The 14,278-nt window shown below is 40.3% G+C and overlaps 1 protein-coding gene across 1 annotated transcript in view; it reads left to right on the top strand.

Moving 5' to 3' along the window:
* LOC128304045 (uncharacterized) overlaps positions 1-8,069 on the top strand; it is a 38,435-nt gene extending 30,366 nt beyond the window's left edge. The window contains exon 7 of the mRNA XM_053041168.1: positions 6,929-8,069. Coding sequence (XP_052897128.1) covers positions 6,929-7,140 — 212 coding nt within the window. The 3' untranslated portion in view covers positions 7,141-8,069. The remainder of the gene's footprint in view (positions 1-6,928) is intronic.
* Positions 8,070-14,278: the final 6,209 nt, after the last annotated feature.

Here is a 14,278-nt window from a genome sequence, read left to right as displayed (position 1 = left end):
CAGTTTGTCAAAGTTCAAATCAATCCGTTTCTTAGTTTTTTTAACATAAAAATCAATCATATCGATTACAAAACATCGGAGAAAAGCTCCCACTTTGCCGAAGCGCTTCACAACCATCGTGGCATGAATGATGCTAATTTTTACACCCTGTTCCATTTTTGTTTGTCCACTCCAGCTGACACGCTACCTTCCGCTGACAAGCAATCGTCCGTATGCTGTTTATAAAGCGGAGTGATAGCAAGCCTATTACGTTCTCCTTCGATTATTCACACGTCAACATCGTTCACCGGAAAACTGTTCAACCTGCCATACTGCCTGTTGACCATTGCACTGAAAGGCTTCCATTTACATGCTCGTTAGAAAAAGGGCGACTTTGTGCTTTGTTCGTGTCCTTTTTACACCATCCTATCGGTGGCCACCGAGGCAGTCGGATGGCAAACTAAACACTTATAGTTCCCGTGTCCATCAGCGTGTGTGCATGTGTCCGTTGAAAGGTTGCCACCGCTTGGAACATGCGAGCAAACATGAAAGGTTGATATGTCAACAGTTACCATACATACCTCCACCGATTCCAGGAAGCATAACTATGCGGCGCAACTAAAACTAACAGGCGAAACAGCAGCGAATTATTTCGCTGGGAAACTGTTTTTCCCCTTCCTGGCCCCGTTCGCCATTGAGCACAGCTCGGGAACCGGTAGTGGTAAAATGAGAAGAAACATTCAACCATACTGACCCGATATGAACAGGGTGTTTGACCTACTGTTGGGAAAACTTTTAGCGTAATGATTTTCATATTTGTCCAACCTGTTCCATCGGTGGCGTGGGTGTTTTTTTGTCGCGTTACTTGATATGCTACAGTATCATGCCATGTATCATGGGCAAGGAAGCAAAAAATATGTTACGATTTAATAAATGGCACGTAAATTGTGTTCTGAATCTGTGAGTTTTATGTGCTGCAGTTCAGGGTAATGATGAGTTGGGTTGGAAATTTAATATCCCGAACTACATTGGGAGGGAAACTATTTTTGCTAAATATAATATTGCTACGAGTTACATACCATTATCAACATGCCAGCTAGAAACCCAGCGGCGGATTAAACGGTAGGCGGAGTAGGCGGTCGCCTAGGGCCTCGCCGTGTTGGGGGCCCCAAACAACTTGTGCCGATTGTGCGATTTTTGGAAATTTGGCAGCAGAGTTAGTTTATAGCACAAAATCTAATTAAAAAGGTAAACAATTGATCGAAAATATCCTTGGTTATATAAAACATTTGTTTCTATTTGATTAGCTACATCGGCCCGGTTACACGGCTACGCAAGAGAAGTATGCAGTGTACTCAAACTCCTTCTTCTTTACCGGCACGACATCTTCAGGATGTTTAAGCCTGCCATTTCTATATTTTTTTACTTTATTTACCCGTAGGATAGTCAGTGCTGCGTACGGAGGTTTGGTGGTCCTGATGAAATTTTTCCGTGGTCCTGTCTTGTGCAGACCGGGTGCGCTACCAATACACCTTCTGGCTGCCCCGTGAACCCTTATATGCCCTTTTACTTCAACCTATTCATGTATTCTATTTCTTGAACGGGATTTATTCATCTGTTCGTAAATGATCCTACCGTTAGATGCTAGAATAGAAACCATGCTTATTTTCACTTCCGCAATATTCGCAAGCTATTGCCATTGCGATACTCGTGGTGTGGTATTGTTTTCTCTCCCCGATTGAACCGTGAAAATGTCCAGCCTACGTGTTTCGGAACAGTATTGTGGTGAAGTATTGTGTTTAGTATTTCGATTGTCACAATTTGTGCAAGTTTGCAAGCCGGTAATGATGTTATAACCGACACAATGTGTCAGTGTACTACGACATATGCATTGTCATAGAATATGAATAAAATCAAATTGCAATCATTAGAACTCTCTTTTCCGTTTGATATTTGATACCTCATGGTTCTTGGAATACCATTTCTGTTTTTCTTGATTATTACTTAATCGAAGCTGGATTGTAGGTCCAGCTTATGTCCACCTACAATCCAGCTTATGTCCACCCATCCCAAACTGTCCAAATACTTCATCATATCCCCGTGTAGAATACTGTTCAAACTACATTGTTGTAATCTCGGTAACATTTGGCTAAAACATTGTTGGCGATATCGTGCGTGCTGAAAGCGGTCTCGTTTTTTTGCATTGAAAACTCAGTTTGTTTGAGAAAAATTTGTGAGAGCTTTGTGGTGTTGTAAACCTATAATTTGCTACTGACTATCAAATTGTGCCTGAGGAGCACGTAATATTGATGTAAATGTGCAAGTGTAAATGTAACGAAATGATCGCAAGTATCTTCACAATGACCGAAGAGATCGGCCCAATAATTCTAGGATTTCTTGATGCACGGACAACTGACCTAAACTTGGAGCATCAAACTTAATACGCGAAAATCAATCGAACGATCGAAATTCACATTAATATGTGCAGGGCCACGAGAGTTGATAAAATGCTGACAAATTTGTCCAATGTCCAAATCAGCTGGTCAACTGTGAAAACCACTATACCGTAGCCGCGCACACAATTGTTTTGCAGATTTTCGATACTAGGAGAGCATGTTTTTCCAGAGGTGACATCTGCAGCCTGGGACAAATTTGCCCATCACAATTGCTATTGCATACCATCAAACACGTGAGAACGATCGCTAATAAGTAATATCAATAAAACGGAAAGGATCCTTCATCTCGCTCAAACTTTCCGACGGCTGGTACGAAATTCCATACAAAACCAGCTGTTTTCCGATACCAGGGAAGCATCCACTAAAGAGGTAGAACCTTGTACAGCAATTTTGGTCGAAAACCGCCGAAAGGTATGCAATATTTAAACACTAACTTTCCCGATGATCGAGTAAAATTTTGCAGCAATTTTGCTCGAAAACCGCCGAAAGGTATGCAATATTTAAACACTAACTTTCCCGTTGATCGTGAAAAATTTCTTCAAAAACTACCAGTTTTCGAATGTATAGTACCAGGAGAGCATGCACGGAAGAGGTAGCACCTGGTAATTTTGCCCGCCTAAAGGTATGCAATGTTTATACACTAACTTTCCATACAAACCAGCTGTTTTCAGATTTCCGATACCAAGAGAGCATGTTTTTCAAGAGGTAACACCTGGTACCAGCAGAGCAAGATGGCGCCCAACAATTCATGAAAAGTTTCATGAAATTATTTCATGAAATATTTCATGAAACATTTCATGAAAATTTCATGAAAAATTCATGAAATATTTCATGAAATATTTCATGAAACATTTCATGAAATATTTCATGAATGAAATTTTCATGAATGGAATTTTCATGAATGAAAATTTCATTCATAAAAATTTCATTCATAAAAATTTCATTCATAAAAATTTCATTCATAAAAATTTCATTCATAAAATTTTCATTCATGAAAATTTCATTCATGAAAATTTCATTCATAAAAATTTCATTCATGAAAATTTCATTCATAAAAATTTCATTCATAAAAATTTCATTCATGAAAATTTCATTCATAAAAATTTCATTCATAAAAACTTCATTCATGAAAATTTCATTCATAAAAATTTCATTCCTGAAAATTTCATTCATAAAAATTTCATTCATAAAAATTTCATTCATGAAAATTTCATTCATAAAAATTTCATTCATAAAAATTTCATTCATAAAAATTTCATTCATAAAAATTTCATTCATAAAAATTTCATTCATGAAAATTTCATTCATAAAAATTTCATTCATGAAAATTTCATTCATAAAAATTTCATTCATGAAAATTTCATTCATATAAATTTCATTCATGAAAATTTCATTCATAAAAATTTCATTCATAAAAATTTCATTCATGGAAATTTCATTCATAAAAATTTCATTCATGAAAATTTCATTCATAAAAATTTCATTCATAAAAATTTCATTCATAAAAATTTCATTCAAAAAATTTCATTCATAAAAATTTCATTCCTGAAAATTTCATTCATTAAAATTTCATTCATAAAAATTTCATTCATGAAAATTTCATTCATGAAAATTTCATTCATTAAAAATTTCATTCATGAAATATTTCATGAAATATTTCATGAAATATTTCATGAAATATTTCATGAAATATTTCATGAAATATTTCATGGAATATTTCATGAAATATTTCATGAATTTTTCATGAAATGTTTCATGAAATATTTCATGAAATATTTCATGAAATAATTTCATGAAACTTTTCATGAATTGTTGGGCGCCATCTTGCTCTGCTGGTACCAGGTGTTACCTCTTGAAAAACATGCTCTCCTGGTATCGGAAATCTGAAAACAGCTGGTTTGTATGGAAAGTTAGTGTATAAACATTGCATACCTTACGGCGCATTGCATTGCAAGTTGATTGCATACCTTTAGGCGGGCAAAATTACCAGGAGCTACCTCTTCCGTGCATGCTCTCCTGGTACTATACATTCGAAAACTGGTGGTTTTCGAAGAAATTTTTCACGACCAACGGGAAAGTTATTGTTTAAACATTGCATACCTTTAGGCGGTTTTCGAGCAAAATTACTGTACAAGGTGCTACCTCTTCCGTTGAAGCTTTCCTGGTATCGGGAATCTGAAAACAGCGGGTTTTGTATGGAATTTCGTACCAGCCCATGGAAAGTTTGAGCGAAATGAAGGATGCTCTCGGTTTCATCCATCTTCCTTAAACTAGTGAACGCTCTCACGGGTTTGATAGTATGCAATGCAATATTGATGGCAAATTTATTTCACGCTGCAGGTTATTTCACCTGCAGCGCAAATTTATTCCACCTCGTGAAAAACATGCTTTCCTGGTGTCGGAAATCTGAAAACAATTGTGTGCGCGGCAACGGTATAGTGGTTTTCACAGTTGACCAGCTGATTTGGTCAATGGACAAATTTGTCAGCATTTTGTCAACTCTCGTGGCCCTGCACCTAATGGATTAAAGAATGCTATAAAACATGATCAATTGTTAAAAAGTTTAGTAAGTAGAAGCTCACCGCAGAAATCAACCGTTAATTTTTGTTCATTGCCTAAAACATCGACGTTAGCGAATGATCATGGAGGTAGTCTTTCAACACTAAAACTTGACCTAGCATTTTAGTTTTCAAATTTAGCATAACACAAATTATTATTGTTATATAAAATTTGCGTTGTTTGTTTAATGGGATACACAATGTTAAACAATCCACTAAATAATAAATAAACAAAAAAATCGAAATTCACAACTTAGTAACTCGCTCATTCTGTATTGCAAAACGTATGACGGGTGACTACCCTTCACAATGCATCAGAGAATGAGCGATCTCCCGCCAGGATATGCAATATATACGCGGCATACTTACGTGGAGTAATATGATTGGATGAATTTTCCTCTGCATTCGGCTCCATCTGGGCATCATCCTCATTGATGACGGCACCACTATTTGTGTCTGTCCCCGTGCTCGATGGTCTCGGCTGTCTTCCTCGGCGACGTATCTTAAACATACCATGAGTCCAACCGGCTTCACCCCGTGGAAACAGGATCGGGTACTGTAGTGGACGCATCATCTGGTTGGTTTCATACACTGGCCTTAAGGATGCTGTAGCACATCACAAACACGATGTTGCAGCACAATCTCCCGTGTATATTCCGTGCTACCGATGATATCATCCCAAACACACATGACCCATCTCACCTGCAGTCGGTGTGTTGTTCCGGCACTGGTCAATACCTGGTATACGTGAAAGGAGGCAAAGGCGCAGCTCATCGCGAACAGACATGCGTTCATACGTATGACTGAACATCCATGTTAGTGGATTGCGTATGATAAATACTCGCTGCAGGACAGACAATATCGATTAAGTCCACCACCAAATGCTGGTACTTGAGTGTTTTGTTAAGTTAAGTTAAGATCGAAGAAGTAAAACTGAGTGTTGCATGGCAAATATCCCGGAAGCACAGCGAGCGAACCAATTCGATGGCAAAGTGTTCCTTGGATGCTGTAGTTGTAAATTCCACCACGTGCTGCTTCTCGAAGTTGGCGCACCTATGATTGTAGCTACATTTAGAAGAGTACAGGTGCAGTGGTAACTGGTGTTGGTGGTGATTTAGTCGGTTCCGATATTGTATTCGAAGATGGTGATGACCCTGGCGGTCCATTTGAAGAAGATGATTAGGAACGGCCCAGCGGCGGATCAAACGGTAGGCGGAGTAGGCCCCTTCTCACTGCGCTTTTCGCCTTGTCGCATTTTAAGTCCCCTCAATGTTCCCCTTCCCTCCCTCCATCGTTTTTGAAATTAGAGGCCCCAACTATAATTCCGCCCTGGGCCTCCAAGGGGATTGATCCTCCACTGTAGAAACCACTGCAAAACGGTAGCTCACAAACAAGGAGTTTAAGTGGAACAAATAATTTGGGCATTCATCCACAAATCGCATGCCGTTAAATGGTACAGAAAAATGTTTTTCCCCGAGCATACGAGATGGAAACTTTCGGTGTGACATACTGCGTTACGATCAGCAATCGAGAGCGTGTTTTTGTGATGTTTCGTTGAATAAGATCATGAATATATTCTATTTATGTTACAAATTTTTGCTTTTAGAACATTGCATTTTATTGGAAAAGTTGTTCTACCACATGAACCCACTTTCAACGAAAGCTTTCAAAGCATCTTGTGTTTGGTGTGTATGTGTACTATTTACCCGGTGTCAGACTGAGCCGCTTATCGGAGATCTCCGCTTGAGCTTTTAAGCAGAAGGTCCTACGGGTAACATTATCATCACCCATATTTTGACACTCTTTCGTCCATTAATCATTCCGTGTTGCTCCCGGCTGTCGACCTCGTTCGCATGATGATTCTAATTTTAAATATTTTTCTACCTTCTCTCTTTCTCTTTCTCTCTCTCTCTCTCTCACGTTCACCCATTCCAGGAGACATGTCATCATCAGCATCCAGCCTCGGTGCGGGGCGAATAATCCTTACGCTTGGTGTTCTGCATTCTGGCAGCCGGACAGCACTGGTAGCGGTTATGCAAATAGTGTTTTCAACCGTAGTGGCATTGCTTTCCGGTGCAGGAAGTGTAGGTCAACGGCCGGCGTCTTGTGGTCGCCGCCGGGGCACCCGTCACCTCTACGCAATCTGAATACGGTCGGACTCGGTGATCGGTGTGAACATAGCCATAGCCGCCAAACCCATTTCTCCCGTTCGCCCCCTTTCGTTAGTGGGTCAGTTTAGGTTTGCATTCTGTGGAGTGGTTTCCATTCCGATGCTCGTGCACCCGGAAATGGTTCCCAGCGAGGGCCATTTAGCATGGTTTGAAGATGAGGCAATGAAAAAATGAGTATCATGCACAATCCCTTTGGTACCGGGTACCGGGTAGATCCGTGAAAACCATCCGGTTGGAAGGACGGACATCGTTTTAGTCGCGAGCGGAAACTGTCAAACGGAACGGAAAACATCAAAATCGTAGTAAATGGAATGTGAGTAAATGAAGAAAAAAATAAATAAATAAACAAACAATAAATGCACAGTGAAACAACCAAAACTTCTTTCCGGCATCGAAGACGGGTCAGTACGGTCAATAGAACGGAGGCATTCCATTTCGTTGTTGCGCGATGTAAATATGGTTCGTTGCGTTGCTCAGGACAACAGTAGCAGCCGGTTGGTATTTAAAAATGAGAACAAGAAAAAACCAAGACCGGCAAAAAAAAGGATGAGCGGTTGAGTTCATTTTCTTCCCGCAGCTGAGTGATCTTCCTGTTAAGAGATATGATGTAAATGCAAGTGATGGTCGCATGGACAGAAAAAAAGGAAACTAACGGTCATTGAAGGGAGCACAAACTAGAACGGAATGGAAATGATCCAATATCGTGTCCAGAAGGAAATGACAGCACAATGCACCCCCTGTAAGCTCGTCAAGATTGCAGCCGTGAATGAAACAAATTTAATAAAAAAAGTATCCCTTCTCTCAGCGTCTGCCAGCGATTTTTTATTCTACCCGTTGTTTGGTTGTGGGTGTAGTGACCCTTTAATGGTGGTAGCAATGAAGAACGAGAAATAAAAACTGTGACAGGATATCTAGATATCATCTTCATACTTTATGCGTCATATTTTCATTCCCTGCTCGATTTAAAGTGAATAAATTTTGTCACATTCAGTAAACGAGAAGGTGCGGATAAAAAACTGAATATTTTATTTTATTTTCAAGCAAAAGCAAAAGCAAAGCAAAAGCAAAACAAAAAAATAATATTGAATGTCTGTCACTATGGCTAGGGTAGGATAAAATGAATGCAAACAAAACAGTGGTATTCAGCATGGGAATGAAAAAAGTAAGCCGTACCCATCACCCAATCATAGCAGGCTGGCAAAAATTGTGTATCCACTGCATGACGGTATATGTGCGGTCGCTATGGAAACTTCACTGTCTTCGCACGGAAAGTAATTTCCTGTGCCCCTACTGAGAAGCGCGATTCGGGATGGAAGAATTATTTGTACTCCTAGCTCAGTGAAGGACTTGAATAGACCGGGCACATTATTACGATATGAGCACATGATGTAATGATGGTGCGCGTTTTGGAGGAAATGTGTAAATATGGCAAGCAAAAAGAATACAGTTGTGTATACCGAGATATAGATAAGTCAGGGCCGAAGAAGCTAGGTGACAATTAGGAGGGCAATACCTAAAGGTACGGCCGGAATGTGAGCCAGATTCAGCTCATCTACCCAAGTATTATGGTGACGGCGAGAATATGTGTGTAAGAGTAAAGCACACAAACACACACACACACACGTGCGCAAATATACACATACAAACACAGGGACAATGCTAGGAAGATGTGTCTAGGAATGTATCAATCGTGATGTGGCAGCGGGAGACGCACCGACTGTATAACATGTATAGCGACGTATTGTAGGCGACTAATGGAAGTATTTGCGAATAAATAATCTAACCCTGGTATAAACATGCCAGTCTTCATGTTTTCATGATGGTTGCCATTTTACTATGCGGAAGAATGCCTTTGAGAAACGGGAGGGTATTTTTGACTTTTAATCGAATACCTTTGTGAGTGGTTGATTACTTTCTGTTGAGTGGTACATTATGTGAGGGTAATATTCACAGTGATGAAGTGATATAATAATAGCATGTGTCAAAATATCTTACCGAAATGGCTCAATATGAGTTTTTATATGGACATATTGTCCGAGCTCTCATATTTTAAAATTAAACGGATAATGTTTACTCACAAAATGATGCCTTGCACGTTATGTACCTCGTTCCAGTGTAATCATCATTTTTTCTTAACAGCTTATTAAAAAGATTACGATCGATGATTGGTGTATCGAAATTACCTTTTTTTTTGGGTTGGGTGCCCCAATATCGCCTCATCTATCGAACAGTGATTACCGTCAGATATAACGCTTCATTAATCATTTACTGGCTCTTTTACGTGAATACAGTCGTTTTTCCATTTTCTCATAGCCATATGCGCATAATCCACCGTATGCAGCACAGCGAATGCATGCATATTAAAACTGTGATAACATGGATAAGTAATCAGTCAATTGATACAACTTTCGCTAGGAAAACGCTTTTGTCTTTGCTGTCGGTTACACCGTGGATGATGTTTTTCTGGTTTGTAAAACGTCATAATAAAGCGTGTATTTTTTATTCATTGATTGTTTGAAAAATAATTGCACATTTATTAAAAAAAACTTATTTATTGTCATACTATGTAGAAAATGATGCAGATTTTTTTCAAACATCGATCAACATTGTTTCTTTGTTCTGAATTCCCATGATCTATTCCGTAATTTAAACATAATTTAATATCCAATCAAAAGAAGGATCATGGTAGCTTGTAATAAGAGTCTCTTTTATATTTTTATTAACATGCTTAATGTTTTTAGCATTATATTTTATCTAAAATGAAGAAAATATATGTTGTTTCATTATGTTAAACATCTCCACAACCTGTAAATGTAATATGCAACCGGTAATGATATTTGGTGGAGGCGCATGGTGTTTCATCAATTTTTAAAATTAGCTTTTTATACATATTTATTTAAACAAGAAAATTTTATACGTAAAACGTATTTCACATTGTATGTTTTTCCTTCTTTTTCATCTTAAACACCCAATAAACCATTTTATACAGGACGACTCGTATGTTATATTCATCGTTACTTGTACGTCTTATGGAGGCGCCTGGTATTTTACGTTTCACTAGTAGCTTAATCCTTCGATAAATGTTTTGGTACTACATGCATGGCGCATCTCAATGCTACCATAATCTGCGCGAACACACACACACACACAAGCAAACAAGTTGTAACAAACCCACAATCCTATCAGCTATCGTCAAATCCACTTTTAATTCCTTCTCACGTCGATTGACACACCGTCAGGCTTGCAAACCAGTCCCCATCAAAGCTTGTTTTCCGTCCACCGAGTTGGTATCGGGTTTACAATCATGTGAATAACGTTCGGTGGAACGAAATGTACCACAACATGATTGCAAAATACGCGAGCGTTTGTGGTTTCGCTTCGATCGGACAGAATCGATGACGGGTCGGTAAGCATGCAGCGCACGACTGGGCCCCCAAAACGACACAGTTGCAGATTAGTGATGTAGCTGCTGATGCCTAAAATGCACCACACACGGCTACCATGTACCGTGTCAAATATTAAACAACAAAACTCCCTGTTTCGAGGTCGAGGTCCAAGCCATATCGGGTCGGAATCGAGACTCCTTTCCCATGTGCGATACGCATACGCCTACTTTGCCGTATCATTTCCGCTGCAATCCGCAAATTTTCAATTCATCCATTGGCGTGCCGAGGGATGATGATGGTCATCTGCACCCTTTTCGTGTGTCATTATTTCGAGGTAGGTGCACTGCTAGGACCCGGCTGAGGTAGGTTTCGGTCGAATTGTGATGGGTCTGCAAATCGTGTTTTAATTGCGAGTTGAAACATATTTAATTAGTGCCGCTCGGTGCAGTGTGTTACTTTGGGCAAGCATGAAAACAGGGCGGAATATCATGGGCTTGTGAAGCTGGTGGTTTATAGCCATTTGTCCGTGTCGTTCTCGTAGGAAGGAGTGAACCGCAAATGAGCCCAATGCTCGGTGCTCCGTTTTCGTCTTGCAAAGTTTGGTGCTGAGGTTGTAACTGTATTATGGAAGAACGTCCTTAGCACATAGTCACATTTCCTGTTCGATTGGTTCCATTTAGTGCGTAGGTATGGAAGCACATGCTTCACGTGTCTTCGTACGGCACTCAACTGCATAACTGATACAAGCCTAGGGGAAAATTTTGTTCCATTAATTAAGCTTTTAACATTCCATCTATATATTCGAAGATGGTTCACAATTCAGTTCATACTAAGTTATTATATGAGCATGTGAATGTATAGCCGTAATGTATTACTCTATATTGGAGTCTTAAAGATACCTTAGAATTCATAAAGTAGATCCGGTTTACAGTCTCCTAGTTCTGCGAGACTAGACATCAAAGAAGGCCTAGAAGTCGTAGGCACAAAGATGACGACCATCACGATCTCGACTAACATAAGATACCCACAAATCACTAGAGATCGTTATTGATCTTAACTGATGTGGCATGAAAAGAAATAAGTACATAAAACGAAACAATGAAATGGTTGCAATATTACATATCTTAACACGTTCAGCGCCGCCCTTATTTAGGTGATGCCAATGGTTACCACCAGACCCCTACCACCGTATCAGCCATAAATGGGTGATGTATTGTACAACAAGTCAAGTAAGCTTTGACAGCGATCCCACGAGAACTATTCCGTGCTATTTGCTGTCCTGCAGGTGAATCATCACCTGGATCACAGGTCGAGTTGTTTGCTGTTAGGACTAATGCCTCATGAGGAAAGGGTACTTAACGCCAGGCGAATGTTCGAGGCAGGACTTTTAAATGGTCAAATGGTGTTTAAATGGTGTCCTGCACTACTCTCAGCCATCAACCTTTACTTTCCTGTCTGTGCCCTACGTGTGTGGTCCTTGCTCGTGGTGGATGATCGGCAAACTGTGTTTGGATCGTCTGATCCGTTCCTGCTCATGTGTCGGAACTTCAATGTGGTCTGCGTCGTGTTCGAGCCTGGCATATCGAACTCAGTATTTGTCAACCACACTAATGTACTTCGTGCGTCGTCTTAAGAGTTTTAAAGATGTAAAGTTTCTTGTGTATCTGATCAATAAATCAATTACAATTATAACTACAATTTCGATTTTTCACACGCCGCCGTACGTGTTAAAGCGCGTGTATAGAAAGCGCTCAATACTCATGAGATTTGAACTTTGTTTGAGAGTGTTGATAAGTTTCGTTTCGTTTCCCGTTTAAACGCAACGGGAATGCAGATTTTAAAATGTTCTTTTAATTTTAAAACATATTTGTTACAAGAGTGTACCGGATAGGAAATTGTTCCCTCCTATTTTCCGTTGCCTTTACATACTGGCTCCGGAATAGCCTTTCCATCGCACGCAAATATGTTCCCAAAGGTGGTCCATGGTGCCACCCCTCCCTAGCAGTTTCCGGGAACAACCATGAGCAACATAATGATAATAATGTAAAAGCAAGCCAGCCTTTGAACTGACGGTAACACACGCGCGTCAGCTCAACATGTACATAAATGGTGGTTCAGGTTTTCGGCCAAACGAGGCACTCATGCTACACCGGATACACTCACACGGACACATAATGGTAGGAAGTTTCGTGCAAACACTACCCCAAAACCGAGTGAACACACAGGAACGCACGGGGCAGGGAAGCGCTAAAAAGCCAACGATACAGCCTTCTTCATGACAAGTTCGTTTGATGTTGTGCGCAGAATGTTGTGCTGCAGTAAGAGAAAGAACTGAACAGATATGGGAAATGGGTGCGGAAATGGCTAAATAAAATAAATGCACGGGCACAGATATTTCGGCGCAATGTGGCCCTGCTGGCCGGATTGTGCTTTGTGCTAGTGCTTGCATTTATTAGCTTTACTTTCAACGCGTTAACCTGAAGAATTTAACGATAGCCGACGAAGACGATGCCGGGCCAATTGTCACAAACTGTGTTTATTCCTTTTCGTCGCCCGTACACCTTCGCGCCGGATACTTCAGTCGGATGTGATCTTGCATCCATTCGCAGAGCACACAACCGGCAGCCAGGTCAGCACTGGTAGAATGTTCTTTTTTAAAAGAGCTTCCTTTTCATAACCGAGTTGCGGTGGCAATCCAAATAAGGGTACAGAAAAAGAGTGCACAACCATGCAAAAAGGGTAGCTCTCTCGCGCCTGACGATTTTAGCGCGGCGTTCTTTGTTCCGTGGGCAGTGCATACGTTTTCAAGTACGAAACTACGAGACTCGCTCCTTGCAACGCGGACGTCGGCGGGTGAAGATAGGCTTGCGATGCTATACGTTGCACTACGGCCAGCCATTGCAACGTCTCCACCCCTAATAAGTGCGCTACGGTGTGCTGCTGAAAACGGTTGCACTCGCTGCACTTGAGCCATACTTGAAACCGGTTGTTTATTCTTTCACCAGCTTTACGCTCAATTTACCTGGCAGCTGCACCGTGCGGATGCGTGCGTTTTGCGGTACCGGATTATGAGCGTGTAGCAGTGGAAATGTTGTTGTGATGGTAAACCGGTACCCGACTGGTGGACGATCATAGCGCTGGTAACTCTTCCACCCTCCCGGACCAGCAATGAGCTTTGCAAAATGCAACTCAGTTTGCTTTCATTATGCCACCGAAAAAACGCAAAAAAAAAGAAGCACAACTACATTAATGGAAGTCCGAAACCCGTGCCCGTGAAGGCATTCGAGTGGAGTATTATGCTGTGATGCCATCGCTGCGAACGCGACTGGAAACTGTAAGGAAAACTGGATTTTCTAGGCAAAAATGTTGGGCACCAACAGGAATTTTATGCTGAATGATTCACAGCTATATGGACGGCGAGGACATTATGAACAATCCTAAAAATAAAGCATAATTCATGTGAAACCTTCTACTATGGTGGAACAAATTCTGCACTTGGATCAATGATAGAGATAAATTTTATTTCTCAAGCTATATTGTTTGATAATCTATTATCATTTCATTGTGTTAAAAATGCATGGTATATAATGAAATAATGTATTATAATTACACATAGATTTTCCACCATTCTACTCATTTATAAGTGGGTGTTATTAAAAATCGTGAAAATATTGCAATTGCAACTGCCAACTGCCAACTGCCATTGTAAAATATTCCCAAAGCATATT

The sequence above is a fragment of the Anopheles moucheti genome, chromosome 3, assembly GCF_943734755.1.
Source record: "Anopheles moucheti chromosome 3, idAnoMoucSN_F20_07, whole genome shotgun sequence".
NCBI lineage: Eukaryota > Metazoa > Arthropoda > Insecta > Diptera > Culicidae > Anopheles > Anopheles moucheti.
The sequence above is the reverse complement of the archived record's forward strand: the minus strand, read 5'-3'. Positions and strand labels throughout refer to the sequence as shown.